This window comes from Ranitomeya imitator, chromosome 4 (genome assembly GCF_032444005.1).
Source record: "Ranitomeya imitator isolate aRanImi1 chromosome 4, aRanImi1.pri, whole genome shotgun sequence".
Classification (NCBI taxonomy): domain Eukaryota; kingdom Metazoa; phylum Chordata; class Amphibia; order Anura; family Dendrobatidae; genus Ranitomeya; species Ranitomeya imitator.
This window is the reverse complement of record NC_091285.1, coordinates 522,041,716-522,067,162: the sequence shown is the minus strand read 5'-3', so window position 1 is coordinate 522,067,162 and position 25,447 is coordinate 522,041,716. Positions and strand designations below refer to the sequence as shown.

The window sequence follows — 25,447 nt, the reverse complement described above, 5'->3', positions numbered from 1 at the left end:
GTAAATCAGTTCACTATCTCCTAATAACCCCTTGATCTCCTCCTCCCATCCCCCTTGTCAGATTTTTTTTTTTTTTTTTAAATAATTTTTACTTTTATCATTCTTTTCAGTTAGGCTTGGTAACCGGTACAGTTAGGCTAGTTAGGGTTAGGCTCACAGTTTTTTCAAAACTAAAATATAAAATACTAGATTAGATCTAGTAGTTAGATTAGGTTTAGGTATTTGTTAGGCAGGCATATAGAAAATACTAAAGGCCTGAAGAACGTTCACCGCTGAGCAGGCATTCCCCCCTGCTTTGCTCCGGCAGTGAAACAGAATCTGCCTCTAAAGCAGAGCAGTTTTCAGCGAGTGACGACTCTTCCTCCACAGGATCCTATAGCCCGATGGTAGTGGAGTATGTCGTCGTTGCTGAAGCTTCAGAGGCAGGACCAAGTACCGCAGTCACCCCATCGTCGTGGTAGCATGACAGTTCATTTACCCCTAAAATTTCGCCTGGTATTAAAGTTGATTTAACTATTTTTACCCACATTGATTTTTTTTTCTTCCAAATTTTCATTACCCCAGAAGTCTACAAGCCCACCAAACAAATTTATATGCCCACCAATAAATTTCCCAAAAACACACATCTTTTAATTCCTGTTCCTGGATCCCCACAAATGTCCCCTGAAATAAAAAAATTCACTCTCCGTGCATACTGGGGAACAAAATCTGTCCACAGGACCCCTGTATTTGTAGCTGTCATGTCTGGAGCCCGCTATTAAACCCTACTTAGATTTCTTCATTTTAATGACAATTCCCAAGCCCCCCAATAACTGAACCCCAACTACGATCACCTGAACAAATTTAGACCCATAATTTTCCTCCTGAAAGATTTATTTCTAAATTCATACACGCCTGAGTAAAATGTGGCAGTCGACGAATCCTTGATGAGTTTCAAGGGCCGCCTGCCATTCCACCAATTCCTCCCCTCCAAGTGAGCCAAATACAGCATCAAGCTCTACAAAATGATACATATCCACCTTTTTAATTTATGAAGGTAGGGGCCGCCAAAATAGCCCCCCAAACTGCCCCCAGACAATTGGCATCCCTGGTAAAATTGTGTTAGCGCTAATAACGTCCTTACTCTGTCGCCTCATTGGGGGACACAGGACCATGGGTGTTATGCTGCTGTCCACTAGGAGGCGACACTATGCATAATCTGAAAAAGATTAACTGTGGCTCCTCCTCTGCAGTATACACCCCTGGACGGCATCAGCCTTCTCCAGTTTTTGCTTCGTGTCGCATAGGAGGCACACCTAAGATTTTTTACTCCATTTTTTTCCGACGGATTACAGATGAAGAAAAGTGGGTTTCCTGTGAGACTCCCGGCATGGCTCCTTCCTCGGCCCCCTATTATGGGGTGTCCATTTGAAGTAGAGATGGCTATTCCCCATATCGCTCCTTCCCCAGTCCCTCGGGTGCTAGTTCGAAGTCGAGACCCTCCTCCTTCCCCAATTCCTTTTGGTTTATGGGTTGAGGTCGAGGTGAGGATAAAGCCCCCTGAAGGTCAAAGCAGCACCCTCCCTAATCCCCCTCTGGGGGCATTAGGTTGAGACGCCTCAGGTAGGGCCTGTACAGGCAGCACTCTGCAGCTCCCAGCAATGGGCCAGCACACTGCGCCTGCATCCAGGGACCCCAGCCCAGCTGTGGGCTCCTGTTGGGGCCGGGGGGAGTGCAGGCAGGCATGGCACATACAGACACAGGGCTCCCTGCGCCCCTGTCTCTGCGGCAGCACCAGCTCTATACTGCCTCAGGGGGACCCCTCACAGGGCCCCCCTTCCGCTTATAGCCCAACCGCTATCCTGCCTTTAATTCCGGAGGGGTCCGGTTCAGATCCGACCCCCTCCCGGACTTTCGCACCGGCCTGGAGCCTTTCTGGGCATCAGGCATCTAATTTAGGCCCCGGCTTCGGCCTAGCTGAAGCCGCCGCCTCCTCGCCGCCCGCCCCCGGCCCGCCCCCGGATGACAAATATGACACTCTACAGTGTCATAGAGGGGGTGGATCGAGACAGAAAGGGCGCGTTTTTACACAACTTTGCCGCCTTTTTTTCTGCTCTCCACCCCCTTCTCCCCCTGCCTCTTTTTCCTCGGCTGCCATTTCTACTGCAGCAAGGATTAACCCTGCATCTCCCGGTCAGCAGGACCAGGACCAGGCTAGCCAGTCTCCGGGGAACACAGGATTGTGGATCTTCGGCGCTGGACCTAGGGGCAAACTGGTGGGGTAAGATCACAGCTGGGTTGCTTTACTCGGCCGTGAATCCATATTCCCTATAAGGTTCCCCTATAGGGTCCTTTGCATAGCTACCCCTGTAAGGTCCCCTGCAGCCAGCCCTTCTGCACTCTGTGCACTATGCCGGGCTCAAGGTCCAGGAGAACCAGGCAGGACTGCTATTATGCATTCTGCACAGCCTGCAGGATCGCTCTCCCCAGTGGCAGCACATACGCACTGCCAGGACTGCATCCAGACTACTGCGACAGAGCCTCAAGAAGCCCCTGCCAATGCCTCGGTGTCTGTCACGCCAGAATGGGCCACTCAGAGGTCGCAATCTATGACGCAGTCTATAGATAACAAACCTCCACATTGCTTCAGGCTCTGCAGCGTCATGCCTCGGCTATGACCGTTACCAAGCAAAGGGAGAGCTTGACTCAGGAACAGAACGACCTGGCACATCCCCGTCTAGGTCAGGACGCAAGCTGACCCATAGGTCAAGTCCATCTGCGTCATCCTATAGCACGGTCATCCCCTTCTAGGGAGAGACACCGTAGTTCCAGGTCATCTTGACCGTCCCCTTCCAGGGTCAGACAATGCAGATCTCCCTGACCAGTGAAGGCTTCCTCCCCAGCTCACGCAGCATGGGACGCTTCAGTGATACACAGGATTCGTAAGGCATCTGTGACTCAGACTCAGACAGGGAAACGGAGGGGTCTCTGATCCCAATCCCCCCTAACAATACAGTGCTAATAATCTCTTCCATCCATCGGGTGCTGGACATTTCTAATCTGCCACCAGAGGCCCCAAGATCTCCTTTGAAGGACCTCTGAAGCCGCCTAAGGTTTTCTCTAACCACCCAGAGTTTTAAAGCGATCCTTAAAAAGCAGCTTTCACAGCCTGAGAAAAAATTCACTAATCGCAAATATCTGGAGGCAAAGTACCTTTTCCCACACCAAGGAATGGACAGATCCACCCGAAGTGGACCCCCCAGTCTCTAGACTAGCAGCACAGACCGGCAGGTAGAACGCATGGTTCGTTCAATTTTTCGAGGCGGCAGGGGCCTCCCTGGCTCCCGCGTTCGCTTCAGTTTGGGCTGCCAAGGCCATCCTGGCTTGGGCCAAAAATTTACAAGCTGGCCTCCAAGCATCTGCTCCTGAGCTGTCGGACCAAACGGTTCAAATAGCAGTTGTAGCAGATTACATGCATCATGCAGCTCTGGATTCAGCAAGAGGCGTAGCGGGGATAGCATCAAACGCCATCACGACTTGGCGTATCCTCTGGCTGCAGAATGGAAAGCGGACGCAGCCTCAAAGAAGTCCCTCACGCACCTCCCGTATCTCAGTGGGTGACCTTTTTCGGTGAAAGGTTGGACACTGATATCTAACGCCACCGGGGGTAAGAGTACTTCTCTCCCTCAACTGAAACCTACACGCACTTACAAAAGTGTAACAAACCCGATTCCGATCCTTTCGGAATTCCTCGGGCGGTCCGTCTTGCATCCAGCACGCAACCGTTCCCCCTCACAGGGACAACTCACGGTCGACGCAAAGGTCGGACAAGACCTGGCAGTTAAAAGCAGGCCAGTCAAAGCCCAAAGGAGGAAAACCTCAGACTTTTTCCTCCTCATGACTCATGGACCCCAGAAGACATCCCACCCGTAGGTGACTTTGCTCCTTTCAGCAAGTCTGGATGCCTACTACTGAAGACAGGTGGATCGGGATACAAGATAGTGTTCAACTTCCAACCACGAACCGATTCTTCCTCTCGCCCCCCCCCCGAAACCGTCAACCAAGGCTCGTGTCTTCCACCAAGCGGTTTCCTCGCTTCTTCAAGCAGGAGTCATAGTACCGGTCCCCACGGCCGAGCGCTTCCGAGGGTTCTACTCCAATCTATTCGTAGTCCCCAAGAAAGGAGGCAGTGTGCGGCCCATATTGGACCTAATACAACTCAACAAATATGTACGGGTCCGTCACTTCCGCATGGAGTCTCTTCGGTCCATCATTGCGTCCATGGAGAAGGGAGAATATCTCGCCTCCATAGACATACAAGACGCATACCTGCATATACCGATTGCACCGGCCCATCAGAGGTTTCTCAGGTTCGCAATCGACCAGGACCACTACCAGTTCGTGGCTTTCCCGTTCAGACTCGCCACGGCTCCCATAGTCTTTACCAAGGTCATGGCAGCCACCATGGACGTCCTGCACTCCAGAGGCATAGTTGTCGTTCCATACCCGGACGAGGCAGCCACCATAGATGTCCTGCACTCCAGAGGCATAGTAGTCGTTCCATACCCGGACGATCTACTCATCAAGGCTCCTACCTTCAATGTCTGCGAGCTCAGCGTCTCAATTACAACCGATACTATCAGTCGCATGGGCTGGTTAGTCAACCTACAAAGGTCATCACCAACCCTGAGTCAGTCTCTGACCTTCCTGGGAATGCTAGACAACACCTCCAGGGGTCTAGTGCCCCTTCCCAGGGACACGGCACTGGCTCTCTGCCTAGGAGTTCGCATGCTCCTCCGCAAACCCCTCCGATCTCTCCGGTTTGCCATGAGAGTCCCTGGCAGGATGGGGGCAACAATAGAAGCAGTCCCATTTGGCCCAGTTTCACCTCAGGCCTCTCCAACTAGCCATTCTCAAGTCCTGGGACAGGAATCCTGTTTCCTCTCGACAGGGAATTCCAGCTAATGTCAACCATGAGGTCCCTGCACTGGTTGCTCAAGCCTACCTTGCTAGCAAAGGGGAAATCCTTTCTCACAGGTCAATGGAAGGTTCTGACCACGATGCAAGCCTGACGGGTTGGGGTGCAGTGCACCTACAACACAGGGCAAGTGGTCCCCAGTGGAAGCGACCATGCCCATCAACATCCTGGAAATTCGTGCCATCCTCCTGGCATTGAGGGCCTTCCATCACTTACTGGCAGCCTCTCACATCAGAATACAATCGGACAATGCCACAACTGTGGCATATGTGAATCACCAAGGGGGGACCCACAGTACCCAGGCGATGCGAGAAGTGTCGCACATCCTCCACTAGGTGGAGGACACAGGCTCGGTTCTCTCGGCGGTCCACATTCCGGATGTGGACAACTGGGAAGCAGTCTTCCTCAGATGACAAGGAATAGATTCGGGACAGTGGTCTCTCCATCCCAAAATTTTTCGCCTGATCTGACATCGCTGGGGGACCCCAGATGTGGACCTAATAGCATCCCACTTCAATGCCAAGGTCTCCAACTTCATGGCTAGAACACACGATCCGCGGTCGCTCGGAGCAGACGCTCTGGTTCAGGACTGGACCCAGTTCCAGCTTCTGTACATTTTTCCACCTCTCCCCGTTATCCAGAGTGGTGAGGAAAATCAAGCAAGATGGAGTTCCAGCCATCTTAATCACACCGGTCTGGCCCGGTGTACATGGTACGCTGACATCGTACAACTTACAGCAGACGCCACCTGGCGCCTCCCCGACCGCCCGGATCTTCTATCACAAGGCCCGTTCTACCACCAGAACTCAGGGGCTCTCACTTTGACTGCGTGGCCCTTGAAACCTAGGTTCTAACCCAGTCAGGGCTCTCGACGGACGTCATTGGAACCATGATCAGGGCATGGACGCCAGCCTCTGCCAAGATATATTACCGTACCTGGAAAGCTTTCTTTACCTGGTGTGAATCTCGTGGCCAGACTCCACTCCCTAATTCCTTACCCAAAGTACTTGGTTTTCTCCAATCGGGTCTGGAGGCCAGGCTGTCTCTGGGCTCGCTTAAGAGCCAGGTGTTAGCTCTCTCAGTGCTTTTTCAAAGGCGCATTGCTACCAAGCCGCAAGTAAGGACTTTTCTTCAGGGGGTTTCCCGATTGGTTCCCCCCTACAGACGACCACTAGAAACGTGGGACCTCAACCTGGTCCTGACAGCATTTCAGGAACCACCCTTCAAACCCCTTAAGGAGGTCCCGCTCTGCCTTCTATCCCAGAAGGTGTTTTTTTCCTGGTGGCAATCGCCTCGCTACGCAGGGTGTCTGAACTGACAGCACTCTCCTGCAGACGGCACTTCATGGTTTTTCACCAGTACAAGGTAGTTTTCCGTACGGTCCCATCCTTCCTTCCGAAGGTTGTGTCCCACTTCCACCTCAATGAGGAAATTTCACTGCCACCCTTTTGTCCGGTCTCGGTTCATAGGGTGGAGAAGGCTCTGTATACGCTTGACCTTGTCAGGGCATTGCGTATATGTGTGTCTAGGACTACGTTCTTCTGGAGGTCTGATTCTCTTCCTTCTTCCGGAAGGCGGCCGCAAGGGTCTGCCAGCTTCCAAAGCTACCCTTGCCAGGTGGATCAGATCCACCATACAAGACGCCTACCGCCTTAAGAATTCTCCTCTTCCAGCCGGTATTACGGCACACTCTACACGGGCGGTAGGGGCCTCCTGGGCCATTCGGCACCAGGCTTCGGCACAACAAGTGTGTAAGGCGGCCACTTGGACTAGCCTACACACGTTTACTAAACACTACAGGGTTCATACCCAGTCCTCAGCGGACGCGAGCCTAGGTAGATGTGTTCTGCGGGCTGCGGTGCCCCAAGTGTAGCGGCCTGTCTGCACAATATTCGTCCATTGCTTCCCACCCAGGGACTGCTTTGGGACGTCCCATGGTCCTGTGTCCCCCAATGAGGCGACAGAATAAGGCTAGGTTCAGATTGCATTAATTGGACAGCGTTGCACGGCGAAATTAACACCATGCAACGTGTCCGTTAGCGTGCCCATTGGCAGCAATGGGAACGCGCATCACTAGCGCATGCCATTTTCGGCACGCGCTGGCGATGTGCCGGTGTTTTGTGACACGCCTCGGACGCTGCTTGCAGCGTCTGCGGCGCGCCCGAGGTCCGTTCCCCGCTCTCGCAGATCGGGGATCTGCGAGAGTGGGGACGTTAAACGCGACCCCGAAAAACACATTGCGTTAGGGCAATCCGTTTAGCGCTGGCGGATTGCGCTAACGCAATCTGAACCTAGCCTTAAGGAGATTTTTGTGTACTCACCGTAAAATCTCTTTCTCTTAGCCTCTAATTGGGGGACACAGCTCCCACCCTGTTGCCCTTTTCCGGCCGTTGTTACTTTTGAGTTCTCATATTGTTCTTTGAGCTCGTACATAGTGGCCTTCTTATAGGCATGCCTGTTTATTCATGTTACATTCCTCCTACTGGTTTTGCACAAAACTGGAGAAGGCTGACGCCGTCCAGGGGTGTATACTGCAGAGGAGGAGCCACAGTTAATCTTTTTCAGATTATGCATAGTGTCGCCTCCTAGTGGACAGCAGCATAACACCCATGGTCCGGTTTCCCCCAATTAGAGGCTAAGAGAAAGAGATTTTACGGTGAGTACACAAAAATCTCCTTTTCTCCATCAAGCGTACCACGTGTATACTGACAACTATTATGCCAGTATTCCCTTATACAAGGTCTTCCACACTGCAAATACCGTGGCCTGTGGGACAATCGGGAAAAACAGAGTAGGGTTTCTTTCTGTCACAATTGTCCAGACGTTTGGAGAAGGGGGCGCCGTTCTCCCTTGCGAGTGACTAACTTCTTGCAGTGAAGTGGAATGACGATAAGGATGTATACATGCTGACTATGCTGCATGTGGACAGCATTGTGATGGTCAGAGACAGTGGCGCCACCAGGAACAAGGGAAAACCAGCCTACGTCACAGATTATAATAAATTTATGGGAGACGTTGACTTGTCAGACCAGGTGCTTCAACCGTATCTGGTGAAGCGGAAGACCAGGTCCTGGTACGAATAGTTAGCAATCTACCTCATTCAGATTGCTATCTATAGCAGCTTCATCCTCTATAAAAAGTCACATTTCTCACATTTCTCCAGTACCAGGAGAAAATTGTCGAGTGTCTCCTATTTGACTCAACTCAGGCACAGGACTCATTCTTCGAGTCAGAGGATGTTTGGAGACTATCGGAGCTATATATTATTGTCCCTGCCACTCCCACCCAAAACTCTACCCAAAAAAGATGTCGGGTTTGTAGAAAGCACAGTAGAAGGAGTGATGCCTTGACCTCCACTGTTCTTGTTAACTACCCTCGCCTACTGTATCCTCACCCATCCCCTGTAGATTGTGAGCCCTCTCGGGCAGGGTCCTCTCCTCCTGTGCCTGTCGAGACTTGTATTGATTATGATTATTGTACTTGTTTTTTTATGTATACTCCTCCTCACATGTAAAGCGCAATGGAATAAATGGCGCTATAATAATAAATAGGGCAATAATATTATGTGCCCATCCCAACCAGCCCTTTGTGTCACTAGCTGTTTTGAAATCTGCCACACAACTTTCCATTATTAGACATGAATAAGACCAAATTGAACGGTAGGATTTTTATACATTTATATTTTCAGTTTAGTGTGACCCAGTAGAGAGGAATTTTTATTGAACAAGTAATTAAAAAGAATATTTTTGTCAGTAAAACACATTTTACCCCATTTCACAATTTATTCCAGGACTTAATCACTCATATACCAAACTGTTATTCAGACAAATTCTCGTCCACATACCCACCTCTGTACACTCCAGAATGTGGGCCCCACAAATGTTCTTGAGAAGTCAGTTCATCTGACAATTCCAGGACTTGATTACTGACATAAGCATTTTTAATCATTCTTCTTAGTTTGACTGTTTTTACGACTGTCTTGCTACACAAAACTTTTTTTTAAAATTTATAGTACTTCTATATTATTTAGGTTGGTTATACGGGCATGATTATTTTATTGGAGGATCTCTAATAATGAGGCTGTTCGGTACTTATAGACTATGGGCTTTACTGCATGGTTCTTGCCAAACCTCCTGTACCAGACAATACTGTCAGGATTCTATAGGGGATTGGTTGTTTTGTGCATATAGCGGTTCCTACCTTGGCGGGTGGGAGCCTGCTAGGGTGTATCACGTCTTTTGGCACATTCGTCTCTCATATAGGTGGAGCTAAACGGACGTTGTACGACCAGTCTCTGAATGATAAACCTGTCATTCTAGCCCTGCTGGTGTTTTCATCTTTGGAACTAACTCAGGTTTGCCACATAGTTGGCTGCATTTTGCCCCACATTTTGCTATTCATTTCAGTACAGTTTATTCTTCCTGCTACAATATACGCAACTGCGGGACAACTGTTTTGTTAGCAAGACCACGTTTTATAATCAGCAAATGTGTTTTTAGGGGCTTGTCTCCCTCTGTGAGTAATAATTCTTGGAAGGCTTTTCTTGTCCGGTAGCTCTGCTTCTGTAAGCTTTTAATAGGTTCTGGAATTCCGTCAATTTTATTGTAAAGACCACATGGTGCACCATCTATTATAGGCACAGCATGTGTCCAGCATTCACATTGGTGCCATATTGGATGTATTTCTGAACACTGAAAAACTACTGCAATAAAATTTGAGGTGTGTTCCTCAGAACGTACATAAAAAGATTCAGAAAAGAGACCGTGGAAAAAATGGAAATTGTACATTTTCAAACTTTTGTTGCATCAACCGCATAAAAAATGGTATCAAACTACTCACTACCTCCCTAGATAAAGACGACACAGGGTATAATTAGCAAAAATAGACATTTAGGTGGGATTTATTTTGCTCTTGAACCACACAGGCTCTGCAAATATGACAATCTATCCCAAATAGAACCAAATTTGTGTTCTAAAATTCACAATGTGCCCCTTCCATTCCGAGCTTTACCGTTTGTATTGCCACGCTCGGAAGAAAGTGGGAAACAGATTGAGGGGTCCACTTTTCGGGGTTGCCTCTGGCAGAAGTGAGAAATTCTGGGCTAAATCAAGAGCTTTTTAAATATGACAACTTAATGTTATCAAATTCTTTCGTCATGCCTGTGGGTTCAAAATGCTCACTATACCCCTGCATAAAATCCTTGAGGGGTCTACTTTCCAAAATGGGGCCATTTGTGGGGTTTTTCACTGTTTAGGCACCTCAGGGGCTCTCCAAATGCGACATGGCTTCCACTCTGACTTTTTAATGCAAAATTGTCCGGAATCCAGACTGTGCTCCTTCCCTTCCGTGCCCTGCCGTGTTCCCAAACAGTGGTTTTCCCCTATATATGGGATATGGGGTATCTAGGTGCTCAAGATAAAATGGATCACAAAATTTATTGTTCAATTTCTCCTATTAACTTTGTGAAAATAAGAAAAAATTAGATCTGAAGTGACATTTTTGTGAAAAAAAAGTTAATGTTCATTTTTTTTTTTTTTTTTTTGCAGGTTGCTTCAGTTCCTGTGAAGCACCTTAAGGGTTACTAAACTTCTTGAATGTGGTTTTGAGCACCTTCGGGGGTGCGGTTTTTAGACTGGTGTCACTTTTGGGTATTTGGGTATTTTCTGTCTTCAAATGTGACATGGTCTCGTTAAAAAAAAAAAAAAAAGTTGGAAAAATGAGGAATTGCTGGTCCACTTTTAACCCTTCTAACTTCCTCTAAAAAAAATTCTCTCTGATTTAAGGGCATAAAAATTAAGTTTGCAAACTGTTAAATTTTCTGATTTCCCCCCCCCCCCCCCCTCCCAGCATTTTATTGTGCCCTTTGGGCTTCATAACATGATTTGTAAGAGCCGGTGACATCGGCAGCTCTCTGCAAATCTTGAGCTTGCACACTGCTTTTTTTCCCACTTACGTCAGTGTGCCAGCTGGTCCTCTTTATTCCTGCTGATTCCGGCTGTTCTTCGGCTCCTCCATGGACGCCAGCAGTCTTCTGCACTTCTGGACACGCGCCTCTGAAGCTGGGATGCGTACACCCGGCTTCAGAAGCGCATAGGTGTGCGTGAAGAAGCCGCTCGTGTGCGCAAGATTTACAGAAAGCTGGCAATGTCGTGGAGTCTTGGAAATCATGCTATCATGAACACAGGGGCGTGATAAAATGCTGAGAGGGACGACTACTCTAAAGATCTAATTATGTCCAATGAAAAAAGGGACTCATGGGCAAGGAATTTAATCTGGAACATACAACTGCTGGTGTTTTAGGGGGCAGGTGGGACCTGTCGGGTTCCCTTTTATACGTGTTTCCATAGTAAAGACTTTAGTTGTGTCTGCTAGAAACATTCAAGGCTAAGTATCTATCAATAACTCCTCAAGTATTGATAAGTTATGAACATCTTAATTTTAAGAGTATTCCAGCTTTTGTGCCAATGGCTGAGAAAAAAAATTGCGCCAGTGTGTGGGAAGTATTACTGTTTTAGCCCTTGCCGACTTTGCTGCTATTCATTTATGTTCCAGTTAAAGAAAAGCTGGCACTCCATTCTTGAGAAAATTCTGTATTAATTGTAATTTTATTCCATACATGCTGAAACCACTGAACACAGGTCATCAAACATCAGATGCCTTTCAGAAGTAAATTCCTTATTCATAGCTGTATGAATACTGGAGTAGTATTTTCAATGTAAGAATTGCCGGCAGTTTTACTGAATTTGATGGGTGGGTGTAGCATTCCCCTTCCCCTCCCCCCTCTTGCTATGTCCTCAACCACGCCCATTTTTACATAGCATCTGAATCTCTTGAAAATTATTATTGTTATTACTATGATTATACATTTTTATAGTGCCATGAATTTTATGACGCTTTACATGTGAATGGGGCAAATATAGACAAGTACAATAAACATGAGTAAAACAAGGCACACACAAGTACAGGAGGAGAGAGGACCCTGCCCGCGAGGGCTCAGTCTACAGGGGATGGGTGAGGATACACTAGAAGAGGGTAGAGTTGGTCATGCAGCGGTTCAGCAGACAGCGGATCGCTGCAGGTTGTAGGCTTTTTGGAAGAGGTGGGTCTTCAGGTTCCTTTTGAAGGTTTCAGTGGTAGGCGAGAGTCTGATGTGTTGGGGTAGAGAGTTCCAGAGTATAGGGGAAGCATGGGATGCGGTTGTGGGAGGAAGAGATGGGAGAGGAGTAGAGAAGGAGATCATGAGCGGATTGAAGGTAGCGTGTAGGTAGGTACCGGGAGACCATGTCACAAATGTATGGAGTAGACTGGTTGTGAATGGCTTTGTATGTCATTGTTAGTGTTTTGAACTGTAGCCTCTGGGCAATAGGAAGCCAATGAAGGGCCTGGCAGAGAGTCAACGCTGGGGAATATCTGGGAGACAGGTGGATTAGTTGGGCAGCAGAGTTTAGGATGGATTGGAGTGGTCCCAGAGTGCTAGAGGGGAGGCCAGAGAGTAGGAGGTTGCAGTAGTCGAAGCGGGAGATAAGGACATGCACTAGTGTTTTTGTGGTTTCATGGTCAAGGAATGCACGGATTCGGGAAATGTTTTTGAGTTGGAATCGGCAGAATGAGGCAAGGGCTTGGATATGTGGCTTGAAAGAGAGGCCAGAGTCAAGGATCACCCCGAGGCACCGAGCGTGCGGGACTGGGTAAAGTGAGCAGCCATTGACATTGATGGAGGGGTAGAGTGAGATGGCGAAAGATGATGAATTCGGTTTTGTCCATGTTCTGTTTTAGACAGCAGAAAAGAAAGATGAAATGGCAGACAGACATTTTGGGATTTTGGTCAGTAAGGAAGTGAGGTCAGGTCCAGATAGGTAGATCTGCGTGTCATCAGCGTAGAGATGATATTGTAAACTATAGGATTCTATGAGCTGTCCCAAGCCAAAGGTGTAGGTGGGGAAGAGTAGGGGTCCTAGAACTGAGCCTTGGGGAACACTGCCAGATAGGGGGCGAGATGAGGAGGTGGTGTGGGAGAGGGAGACACTGAATGTCCGGTCTGTTAGATATGATGAGATCCAGGATAGGGCCAAGTCTGTGATGCTAAGAGATGAGAGAATCTGTAACAGGAGGGAATGGTCCACAGTGTTGAAGGCAGAAGACAGGTCCAGGAGAAGGAGGACAGAGTAGTGTCGCTTGCTCTTGGCGGTTAGTAGGTCGTTGGTCACTTTAGTTAGGGCAGTTTTAGTTGAGTGATGTGGTCGGAAGCCAGATTGTAATCGGTCAAAGAGGGAGCAGGAGGAGAGGTGGGAGGACAGTTCAAGATGGACATGCTGTTCCAGTAGTTTTGAGGCATAAGGGAGAAGGGATATCGGGCGGTAGCTGGACACAGAGGATGGGTCAAGAAAGGGTTTTTTGAGGGTAGGTGTGATCGATGCATGTTTGAAGGATGAAGGGAAGACATCGTTTGTAAGTGATAGGTTGAAGAGTTGTGTTAGGTTTGGGATGAAGACTTTGTCGAGGTTAGGGATGAGGTAGGACGAGAGCGCGTCAAGCATGCAAGTGGTGAGATGTGATCTTGACAGAAGGATGGAGAGCTGATCGTCTGTCATGGTGGAGAAGCTGGCTTTGGAAGAACAGGGCTGAGCAGTCAAGAAGAGGGGCTGCGGGCCAAAGCTTTCTCTGATGTTATCCATCTTCTATTTTACAAAAAGAGGCAAGGTCTTCAGCAGAAATGAGAGGAGAGGGAGGAGGTGCTGGGGGACTGAGTAGATACCGTAATTGAAAGTGTTGAAGAGCTGTTTAGGGTTCTGAGTCAGGGAGGATATGAGAGATGAGAAGTAGGTTTGTTTTGCGGCAGTGAGAGTGGACTGGAAGCTGGTGATGGACTGCTTGTATGTGATAAAGTGCTCAGCAGAACGAGAGCTCTTCCATCTGTGCTCAGTGACCCTGGAAGCCCGTCTCAGTTCTTTGGTCAGGCTGGTCAGCCACGGCTGTCTGTTGATTGTGCGAGTTTTGCTATGCGTGAGGGAGGCGGCTGAATCAAGTGTAGTTGTTATTGTTTAGCTAATATTTGCTCTTTTTTTTTTTTTGCGCAACTCTGTTATGCGAATATGTCGCAACTTTTGAAGTGTTTTACATCGGAAAACTGGTATAAATACTTTGATGAATCGACCCCTATATCTGTTCCTAAAAATTCTGTACTGTAACAGCTGTTTGTTTTCCTTTCCTTGTGTAGAGTTTCCTCCGACCCAGTTCCCCCATCTCTAGATGCTATCCAGCCTACACCCATCATCCTTCCCACCTCACCTACAGAGCAAGAAAAAGAAGGTAATCTTCTTCTGTCTGTAATAAAATTTGAAGTCATTGTTTTTCCATGACGTTTTTGTTCTACTGTGTACATTGGGAATGCTCCTACTAAAGTTTCCTTAGGGCTCTATTGCCAGACAGAGGGCATGTGTGTCGTGAGCTTTTCAATTTCTTTTTGTGGTGTATCCATTACATTGACACCCTATAGTAGGTGGACAATGGATACATTAAAGGGATGTGGAGACAAAGACCCCGATTCCAGCAATGTGTTACTTACTGGGCCGATTTCTGTAGTTTTGATAAAATCGCTGATTTATCAGCAAGAGATTATCACTGGTTGTCGGCTTTCTTTTTGACAGCTTTGTGTACGTGGTGTATACCGTAATCAGTGGTATAGCTGCCATTATACACAGCTCAGCATTTAGAGAACTGCTCGATCTACAGAAGAGAAAACTGTGATTCTATCAAAACTGCAGCAAGCAGTCCAGTACGTGACACATCACTGGAATCTGGGTCTCTGCCCCTACATATTGCTACTCTTGGATGAGCTAGCATAATCCTGCTGACAGATTACCTTCAAATGCACACTGTCATGTAAAATAACACTATTAACTTACAGATATGGGGTTAATCTGCAGCATGACATCATGCAGCATCGGTACTTAGGGCCCGCTACCAGGAGGAAAGTAACTTTATATCTCCCCACCCCACCACGCCCCGGCAACATTTGGCTTCCAGTCACTACTGTGTATAGAGTGTGGCTGCCCGCACTGACCTGATAGCAGGATCCATATTAGGGTATGTTTCCACGTGCAGGAAACGCTGCGTGTCTGACGCTGCATAGAGCCGCAGCGCAGACACGCAGCGTCCAGATGTTACAGCATAGTGGAGGGGATTTAATGAAATCCCGTCTCCACTATGCGTGGTAACACGCACGCGGCGGCCCTGCGACTCCGGACATGCTGCGCGTCTTTTCAGATCGCAGCATGTCCGTATATAGATATAGCACAGGGCCCTATGCGATGGGTGCGATGATGCCGGATGTGTGCTGTGAACACATCCGGCATCATCGCGTCCCAGAAGGGGGTGGGGCTTAGCGCAGAGCGGCAAAGCCACTCCGACGATACCGCCGGCCATCCTGAAAGTGGACACATACCCTAAGAGCCTGCTGTCAGTCAGTCTCGGGGTGCATTTACAGCCACCGCTCTCTATACTCAGAGAAGTGATTGTAGCCTTGGCGGTGCCACCCCTGTGACTGGAAGCCAAACGTTGCCCGGGAGAGTAAACTTCATTTCCACCCGGCAGCAGGTTTTTCATGCCAGCACCGTGCCGTGTCAGAATGCTATTAACCAGCATGAAAGGTTCCGTTTAAATGAATCTCCGAGAGTGGCTGTCATCACCCATAGACTTTAGTCATTTGGTTAATGGATATTCCACAAAAAACCTCTAGCTGTTAAATATATTTCATTGTAGTTTATGGGTGGCTGATCCTACTGTTTTAAGCATCAGTCACAGCCTTTATATGACAGGAGACTATTTTTTTTCCCCTTACATCGAAAACACCAAATGAACATGGCCACGTTTGATCAGCTGATGATTTTAGCTATTGATGTATACTTATTTTATTGTTTAGGAAGACTTGCTTCAATCTGCAGTTATTGCTAGTTATGATTCTGTGCAATTCCATGTTTTTTATATAGTTGAAGACATGGAGGTGGAGATGGCTGTATCTTCATGTAAGCAAGAGGAAACCGCAAAACCTAAAAATGATCCTTGCTTAACTGTACCTCAAGTATCAACGCCAGTGTGCCAAAATACTCCAGCATTTGCGCCAGGGTCTTTTGTGGTACCTTCACAGCCAGAGTTTTCTCACGTGAGTATTAGATGTTGTGGAATCTGCTGCTGAGACATCCGATGTGGATTATTTAATCGGCTGCTTAGTGAGGGACGCTGCATAAGATAAAGGCAAGGTAGTGTGTTTAAAGAAACGAGCTACCTGAGGATTTATGGAGTGCGGTGTGGACCACTTCCACAAAGGGTAATGTACCTCAAACCTCTTCGAGGAAGGCATATGCCTGTCCTGGTGCTCCCGTTCCATATCAAGAAGGTCCTCTTTTAGTAGTTGGGAAAGCAAACTTCTTGGACTGGAGAAGTAGGCTCTTTATGCTCTACATCAATAGGAGCCAATGGACTTGATTGGGCAAGAGAACACTGGCGGCTGAGCTGTGCCAGCAATCTCTGTAGTGACTCGACCATAGAATGGTGACCGGCCAGGTTACATATATCCTGGGTCAATGATCTGACCCATATAGGGTGGTGGATGCTCTTCCTGCATGGAATCTGAGGGGTCCTGAGTTGGTGTGTGTATGTCGGGGTTAAGGTATTGGGCACAGAGGAAGGCTATTTGTTCACACTACAACAAACGTTTACCATGTGGTCAAACTAAATAAGGGACAACTATGATGTGGGACTGCCTAGTAGGTCTTGCTGGGAAGAGGGCATGGTGCCTGCAAATATCAAATGACCAGCCTAGAAGGGCACCTAGCAGTATAGAAGAAACAGGAAAAGGGGAACAAACAGCCAAAGGGATTGTAAAACAGAAAGCAGGGCAATCTGGCTCACAATTCTCCCCCCAAAATTTTTTTCACCTGATGTCAGGCCTCCTTGGGCAGGGTGTATTCCCACGGTCTTTGTCTCCTAATTCTATTAACAGGAAACAAGTATGTACCTGAGCTTCGACCTAATTCATAAATTATAACTTGTACTGCTATATATAATTGCTGGAGTTCTCTTGTAAATGAGCTGTCAGAATTTAGACAATTCTTGTCCATGTACATAGGACATATGGGTGTCATGGGAGCATCACGCATTCAATAACCCATTATATTAGCCGGAGTGGCTAAACACATTTTTGATCTATATGTGGTATACATTTTGTGTTGTTTATTACTTTACTTCAATAAAATAGCAGCAAATTAATAATGATTCACTGGTAGCTTTCAGGAACAATATTACACTTATTTATTCATATTTTGCAGGATGTGTTTGTACCTACTCAGAGCCTTGAAGACTCTCTTTCCAGAGAGGAAAGTAATGAACTTAATTTGTCTAAAGTTTGTGACGATCCCGAAGGTGCCAGTCTGAAGTCAGAAAACCTTGAATTGAACACAATATCGTCCCATGGAAACACAGATGACCAATGTAATTTAATGTTATCCACAAGTGAACTTATGGAAACGGACAGCTCACACGACAAAGATATTAGTGGAGCAACACAAATTGAAGAGGATGAACAAGGAGCACATCTTTGTAAGAGTACAAAGGAGAGTCCTCTTCCAGGAGATGCTCTGCAGGAAAAGCAGGATCCCATACATAGGCCGCACACTGCACTGGTCCAAGAAGATCCTCCAGCTAACAGTGAACAAAGTGCCGTTGTTAACACTGATGTGAATGACATTAAAGATTGTATTGCCCAAAATAATGACTCTATTAGTCAGAATGTCTTGATACCGTCCTTAAATTCAGATGCTTCTTTGAGCATTTTAGATCAAGAAGTGTCTGATCACAGGTTAAATTCAGTTGTTGAGAGTCCTTCTGCAGATGTTGATGAAGTTCCTGAAACTCCTATTGAAGCCGAAGAAGTTGAGGATAAGAAAGACAAGGATCAGAGCGACAAGTGCACTCTCAATATTGCTCTTTCAGAGACACAGGCTCAACGTCTGTCCACTGATGATGTGGAACCATTGAAGGCACATGAACCCATGGAGGTGGATCAGAGCACAGATTGCCAAGTAGTTAAAGGGAAATCCGATTTTGAGAATGTTGATCAGCCACCAACTATCTCGGAAAATAACTATGATTTAAAGCACATAAAATCTGTGCCTTGTATATTGCCTTTAAATTCTGTTGTAGCTCCACAAACTGAAAACAATGAATGTGGCAGATCTGCAGTTGAGGCATCAGAGGTTGGTCCCCCAAGTGCTCATGAAAATGCAGATGAGCAGAAAGCTACTCTTGATGAAGTTTTAGGGAAGCCAAAGCAAATTTGTGACCACATTCAAAGCGAATCAAAAGAGAAACTGGATTTTGTGCCTGCCGCAAGTGATTGTAACAAGTCATTAAACCCCTCACCTTGCCAGAAAGTTCCACATCTTATAGTTCACCATGCTGACTTACCTGTAGCTCCGAAGGTAAATCAAGAGCTGTTTGCAGAAGAAGAAAATGAAGAGCGATCTGTGCCTGAAACACCAGAATGTGTTCTTCAAATAGACCAAGAGTCCAATTTATCTGGACAGGTTAAGGTACACCAGGATTGTATCCTCCCAGGGAATTCAGATGATAAAAGTGTTAGGGAAAAATTAACCCAGAAATATCCAGACCCTCTTGAAAAGGCAGAACAAGTTGAAAAGCAAGAAGATAAAGGTATCTGTGGGTTAAGTGAAGAACAAGCAAACAAACCATGCAGCCTTGAGGTTGTAGAAGATGGTGAAAATACACCAAACAGTAGTGAAGAACATCCTTTGTCAAATGATGTCCCAGATTCTGGAAGAAATATACAGTTAGAACCTCCTAGAACTGAAGTAAAAGATGCATCTGCAAGTGATGAAGAAAATCCATCTAAAGCTCCTATACTGGACTTAAGCAAATCTGAGAATCTTAATGAGAGAAGTCCTCATTGCGCAGAGAACATTTCTGAACATCAAAAAGAGTCTCCGGAAAAAGATGAATCGATATCTCCTCAGAAAACGACCGTGTTTAATAAATGTACTGATGATGCATCCATTGGTTCTTGTGAAGATGAAGGACATGGACCGGATTCAGAATTCCAGGAAAAGACGGCTGAACAATCTGCGCGTAGTCTCTGTGAAAGCTCAAGTGGTAGGTTAATGTTGGATTGTCCCAGTTCTGTTAATGATGCTGATGAATGTGAAATGACTTCCTTATAGAGCCCCAAAATATTCCTTCATAGTGTACAGATATTGTCACTATATCAATCTCTGTCCCCAATGGGTCTTCATAATCTAACTTCGCCATTTCAGGGACATAGTAATGGGTTTATTAGTTTTCTATGAAATTGGTGTTTTTTTTTTTTGGAAACTCATTGAGCCTCCACTCACAGATGTTGTCCTAGCTCATATTCAAAACCGGAACCCCAGTGGTATAAGGCAGCACTGCTAACCACTGAGCCACTATATACCCAATTGTGAGCAACAAAATATAGCTAATTGTTAAATAGACTGACCGCACTTCAGGGGAGAATATCACAGAGCAAACTAAGTGGGTCCAATAAACAAAGAATATATAGAGACTGGTAGCCTGTGTGAGCTGGCATATCTGCAGATATATTGCTGTGAATTGCAGATAGCAGTAGAGCAGGACAGCAAATTAATCAGACAGTTAGTACAATAAACCTCATTTCAAGGCAGAAACATTGCTGTGTCCAACAGTTATTAGATATATGAAACTGAAATAGCTGTTGCAAAAAAAACAATTCTTATAAAACATTAAGCTTAAGATTAATAGGGGTGCCCAAACTTGTTCATATAACTGTGTATATATTTGTGTGTATATATGTATGTGTGTGTATATATATATATATATATATATATATAATTATATATAGATACACGTGCGCGCACGCATGCGCACACACACACACACACACGTATGTGTGTGTGTATATATATATATATATATATATATATATATATATATATATATATATATAATTTTTTTTAAGCTATATTTCATTTTTTGTTTGTAGATTTGCACTTTTTTGTTTTTAAAAATACAGCTGAAAAAGGGCAGTAGCGCTTACTTGCCAGGTCTCTGAACAAATGCACTACAGAATGCAGCCAGCCCATGTAGCAAAGATGTTGGCAACACGAGTGCAAAATATTGAATAGACAGCCACTCACCACCTACCAGTTCATGGAGGGGGTGACTGCTTTGTATACATTTGCACAATAGAGGCCTGTATAGGGCACTGTTCACATGCAGATAATACACTGTCTGATTTTCAGCCTATTAGTCACGCCCTTTACTATACGATTAGGCGGGCTGGCCAGCACTCTCAATGCATCCCATGTGCACACCCCTGTATACAAAACCCAACGTGCTGGGCTTGGCTGCACCATGAAAAACAAAGTGCACAAAATATAAATATGTGAGGTATTGGTCGATATTTTGGCCAAGATATGCAAGCTCGCAACCCCCGCCAAGGGTCCTCACGCTTGCGAGTCCTATCACTAAACTTAGTAGCAAAGCCACGAAAGAGGGCTAAAAATCCTCCATGAACTGGTAGGTTGTGAGTCTCTGTCTATTTAGTATTTCTCCTTCGCCACATTGGGGGACACAGAACCATGGGTGTTATGCTGCTGTCGCTAGGAGGCTGACACTAAGTTGAGACAAAAAAAGTTAGCTCCTCCCCTGCAGTGTACACCCTCATGCTGGCTTCCAGAGACCCAGTTAAAGCTTAGTGTCCGTAGGAGGCACACTGGGTCTGCTATTCAGACCCGAACTTTTTTCTTACCTTTTGGATTTTTTACTATTTAACCTTTCTACCCGGACGAAGGGGCGAAGGAACCTTTTAAGGCTCCGATCTCCCCGAACCAACAACATGCGAGCACGGAGAGTGTCGCCTCTCCGTATCCTCTCCTGCGACGTGGGATGCCACTGCCTGAGATGATTCTAGGGACGACGGGCCCCTTCAAGGGCACTGATCTCCCCCCTCCCTTATCAGACGTGCACTGGAGTGTCACCTCCATGTATCCTCTTCTGCAGCCAGGCCTATTGCCGGACATCTCGCCCTGCCCACCAGGTCTTACCCTTGGATGTTCAGAGGCACTATACATTGTGGCGTCCGTGCAGCCCCCACTGCCTCACCACTGAAAAAAGCGGATGATGGAAGGAGGCGAACGGTTCCTCTCCACCCCCTTTTCAAGGGGATGGTGGATGGAGGCTTGCCCAACCCTGCACTGTCCTTTCTACCATGGGCACAGCTCTGACCTGCGGCATCTGCCATCCCCTTCATAAGTAAGTGTCACCCGGGAGGGGTCGTTTTCCGGCAGGCATAGGAGGGCTCCATAGCAGCAGGTTCCCCACAGGGCTCCGCGGTTCTTTCCCGGCGGTCCGCGGGTGCGCGCCGGTCGCAGCCAGAAATTTAGTCCCGGCCTTTGTGTAGGCCGCATCCCGATAGGCCCCGCCCACCATTCGCATCATTCCGGCGGCTCCGCCCACAGATGTGGTGCTTTTCGCTCTATGCGACACTACCCCCCCAAATCTCGGCAGCCATTTTTTCCTGCACAGCACCGCTGTTTCGGCCGCCCTTATTCTGCACGTGTCAAGCCCTGGACGCTGATCTTCTCCCCTACTCAGCGCGCCACCTCATCTTATTGCGGGACACAGGACCTGGGTAAGGAGACTGCACTAGGTGCAGCTTTACCACTCATAGCTTCCACTAACAGCGTTTTTTTTATATTGGGGTACATCATGTCGCAGTCAAGGGCTAAAAAGGCTACAAAGGTACATACCACCTTTTTCACTGCGTGTACCACCTGCCAGGCTTCTCTCTCCCGTCCTCAAAGCTCTCCTCTCTGTCCAGCCTGTGATGCCCAATGTGCCCAGGAGGCCTCCGCCGCTACCGACCCCAGTGTATCTAGCCCCCTTGAGTGAGCCGCGTCACTGTCAAAATCCATGTCTTTGCTGGCCAAAGTGATTGAATCCCTTCATGACCCCCCTGGGTAGCGGGGCACTAGTTTGCCTGGGTTAAGAGACCCCTCCCTTACAGGAGAATCATCGGCCAGCAGGGGCCACTCTCACCTGAAGGAGGTACGGACATCCAAAAAACAGATCCGCACTACCTCTCCTGAGCATTCACCACGCCATTCAGCCTCTGGTAGCTCCACTTCTCGCTCACCCTCCCCAGGGGTTCGCAGCGATCATGACTCTGAGTATGAGTCTGAGGCGTCCTTGGACCCAGATTCTCCGGAGTTTCAATCGACTGTGGATTCCCTCATAGAAGCTGTCAATCATGCGCTAAAGGTTTGCTTGTTGGGGTGCGTGGATAAGATTGGAGTGGATAACAACCTGAAGATAGCTATTGCCAGATTGCTGTGTATGGCCCGGAAGGTGATAGCGCGAAATTGGATCAGGGAAGAGCCGCCTTCAAGAAGAGAATTCCTCCAGTATGTGAAGCAGGGCCTGACACTGGAAAAGGGGTTTTATAAGAAAAGAGGGAAAATTGAAATGTTCAATAAATTGTGGTCTCCGTGGATTGCCATGGGATAGCGGTATTATAGAGAATGAGTGAATTAAAGTCCTAAATTGGTGAAAATGTGACATGTGGCCTACGATCCTAACTGAGGGATTAGTCAATCTATAGTTTTAATGATGGAATTATTAAACAAGGTGAGCTGTCTTGTTGGGAGGGGGCGGGATACGGTGGGATTGAGGGGGTTGTTTGGGGGGAAAACTTTGTATTGAAAATAAGAATGTAACATGTCAACTATAATGTTGTTAATAAAAATTTATTTGAATTAAAAAAAAAAAAAAAAATCATGCGCTAAAGGTTGATGATGACCCTAATTCGGCTCTGGATCATGTGGTATCTTTTACAAGAACCAAGCGATCCCATAGGGTGTTTGCCTCTCATCTGGATTTCTTAGATATAGTCCGGCGACACAGGGAGCGACCGGATAAGTGCTTTAAGGGTAAAAAGGCCCTGGGATTGAAGTATCCCTTTTCCGCAGATCTTGTCAGAGATTGGATGGAACCTCCAACAGTAGATCCTCCGGTATCGCGTTTGGCTACCAAAACGCTTTTATCTGTACCTGATGGGGCTTCAATTAAAAATCCCACAAAACGCCAGATAGATTCCCTGGCTCGCTCAGTATATGAAGCCTCAGGTTCCTCTTTATCCCTTTCCTTCACGGCCGCATGGGTTGCAAAAGCAATGGTTTTCTGGGCAGATACCCTTGCGAAATCTATTCAGGACCAGGCTCTTCCGTCTGAGGCGGCGGATCTCGCCAAACAAATCGCCATGGCTGGAGACTATGTGATGTATGCGTCTTTAGACGCAGCAGACTGTGCGGCAGTTGCTCCCTCAAATGCTGTCACCATTAGGAGAGCATTATAGCTTAGAGAGTGGCGTGCGGATTCCTTCTCTAAAAAGTCTGATTTCTCTGCCTTTTCAGAGCGGATGTCTGTCTGGAGAAAAATTAGACTATCTTATTTCCGATGCTACAGGAGGGAAAAGCAAATTTCTCCCGCAGCACAGGCCTAAAACTGCTTTTCAGCTTCAGCAACATTTTCGCTTTCAGTCCTTTCGCAGTAGCCCATTCCGGTCCTCCTCCATGGCCTCTTCCAGATCAGAATGATCTCCACGTACAGACAGATCCTCTGCCCTCATACAGGCCAAATCAGTCCTGGCGAGGTAAGCCTAGGCAACCCAGAACCAGGGGATCCAGGCCCTCCAGATTTCCTTCACAATGAATCGGGGAGTCTTCCGGTCGAGACCACCAGAGTAGGCGGACGCCTGCTTCTCTTTCAACATGTCTGGCTTTCCATCATCCACGACGAATGCGTAAGAGGCCTTGTGTCTTCTGGTTACAAAATAGATTTCTCCGCCTCCCCTCCGGCACGGTTTTTTCCCTCTCGTCTCCCAAGTTCAGGAGCTCAGTCTCGCGCACTTCACCGCACCATCGAATCTCTCCGCCAAAACTGAGTCATTGTTCCGGTTCCAGAACACGAGAGATTCAGAGGTTTTTACTCAAACCTCTTCGTCGTTCCAAAAAAGGACGGAACAGTGCCCCCTATTTTGGACCTAAAGCTCCTAAACAAGTATGTGAAGGTCCGGCACTTCAGGATGGAATCCCTCCAGTCGATCATTTCTTCATTGGAGAGAGGAGAGTTTCTAGCATCAATAGACATCAAAGATGCTTATCTCCATATCCCAGTCTTCCCACCACATCAAAGGTTCCTGCGTTTTGCCATCCAGGAGGACCATTTTCAATTCACGGCCTTACCCTTCGGCCTTGCCACTGCGCCCACGGTATTCACAAAGGTCATGGCGGCGGTCTGGCCATTCTTCACTCCCGAGGACTTGTTGTGTTGCCATGCTTAGAAGACCTCCTGATCAAAGGTCTGTCCTATCACGCCTGCGAAGCAAGTGTCTGCATTACTTTGGATACCCTTTCACACCTGGGCTGGCTGATCAACTTGGACAAGTTCTCCCCCGTTCCAGCCCGACGGATCGCCTTCCTAGGCATGATCTTGGACACGTCCCAGGGGCTGGTCCTGCTTCCTCGGTCCAAGGCCCAAGCGCTTCAGCAGGGAACCCAGACGCTTTGTTGTCCCTCTCCACATTCCATTCGGTTTGCCATGAGGATCCTGGGAAAAATGGTGGCCGCAATGGAAGTGGTTCCCTTCGCTCAACTGCATCTCTGCCCCTACAACAGACTCTGCTGGACAACTGGGACCGGAGTCCCTTATCCCTCGATCGTCCATGCCCTCTGCCCCTGCGGATCGGGCAAGCGCTCAAATGGTGGGCTTTGGAATCATCCCTCTACCAGGGGAGGTCCTTTCTCCCAACCCATTGGCTGGTGGTGACTACCGACGCCAGCCTTCTTGGTTGGGGAGCTGTATTTCGCCACCACACTGCCCAGGGGCATTGGACCATTCGGGAGTCGAGACTTCCGATAAACATCTTGGAGATTTGAGCGATCAGATTTGCCCTGAGACGTTTCCACTTCCTCCTCGCGGGTCACCCAATTCGGATTCAATCAGACAACGTCACAGCTGTGGCGTACAAAAACCATCGGGGGGACCCGCAGCAGAGCGGCGATGCGGGAGGTCTCCCACATTCTCCGTTGGGCCGAGGACAACCGCTCCATCATTTCCGCAGTGCACATTCCAGGCGTCGAGAACTGGGCGGCGGACTTTCTCAGCCGTCAGGGTCTCGCCTCGGGAGAGTGGGAACTCCATCCGGAGATCTTCCAGCAGATTTGCCTTCACTGGGGGACTCCGGACGTGGATCTGATGCCGTCCAGACTGAACGCAAAAGTTACCAACTTCATAGCATGTTCGCGGGATCCCCAGGCCATTGGAGTGGACGCGCTGATATCCCCATGGCACCGGTTCCACTTCCTGTACGTGTTTCCTCCGCTTCCTTTACTACCGAAGGTAATCCGGAAAATCAAGTTG

The 25,447-nt window shown here is 47.6% G+C and overlaps 1 protein-coding gene across 3 annotated transcripts in view; it reads left to right on the top strand.

The window, feature by feature from the left end:
• Positions 1 to 25,447, top strand: part of TP53BP1 (tumor protein p53 binding protein 1) — a 199,236-nt gene that overhangs the window by 80,732 nt on the left and 93,057 nt on the right. For all 3 annotated transcript variants that reach the window (XM_069766121.1, XM_069766122.1, XM_069766120.1), the window contains exons 10-12: positions 14,175 to 14,266; positions 15,946 to 16,118; positions 17,284 to 19,123. In XM_069766121.1, coding sequence (XP_069622222.1) covers positions 14,175 to 14,266; positions 15,946 to 16,118; positions 17,284 to 19,123 — 2,105 coding nt within the window. The remainder of the gene's footprint in view (positions 1 to 14,174; positions 14,267 to 15,945; positions 16,119 to 17,283; positions 19,124 to 25,447) is intronic.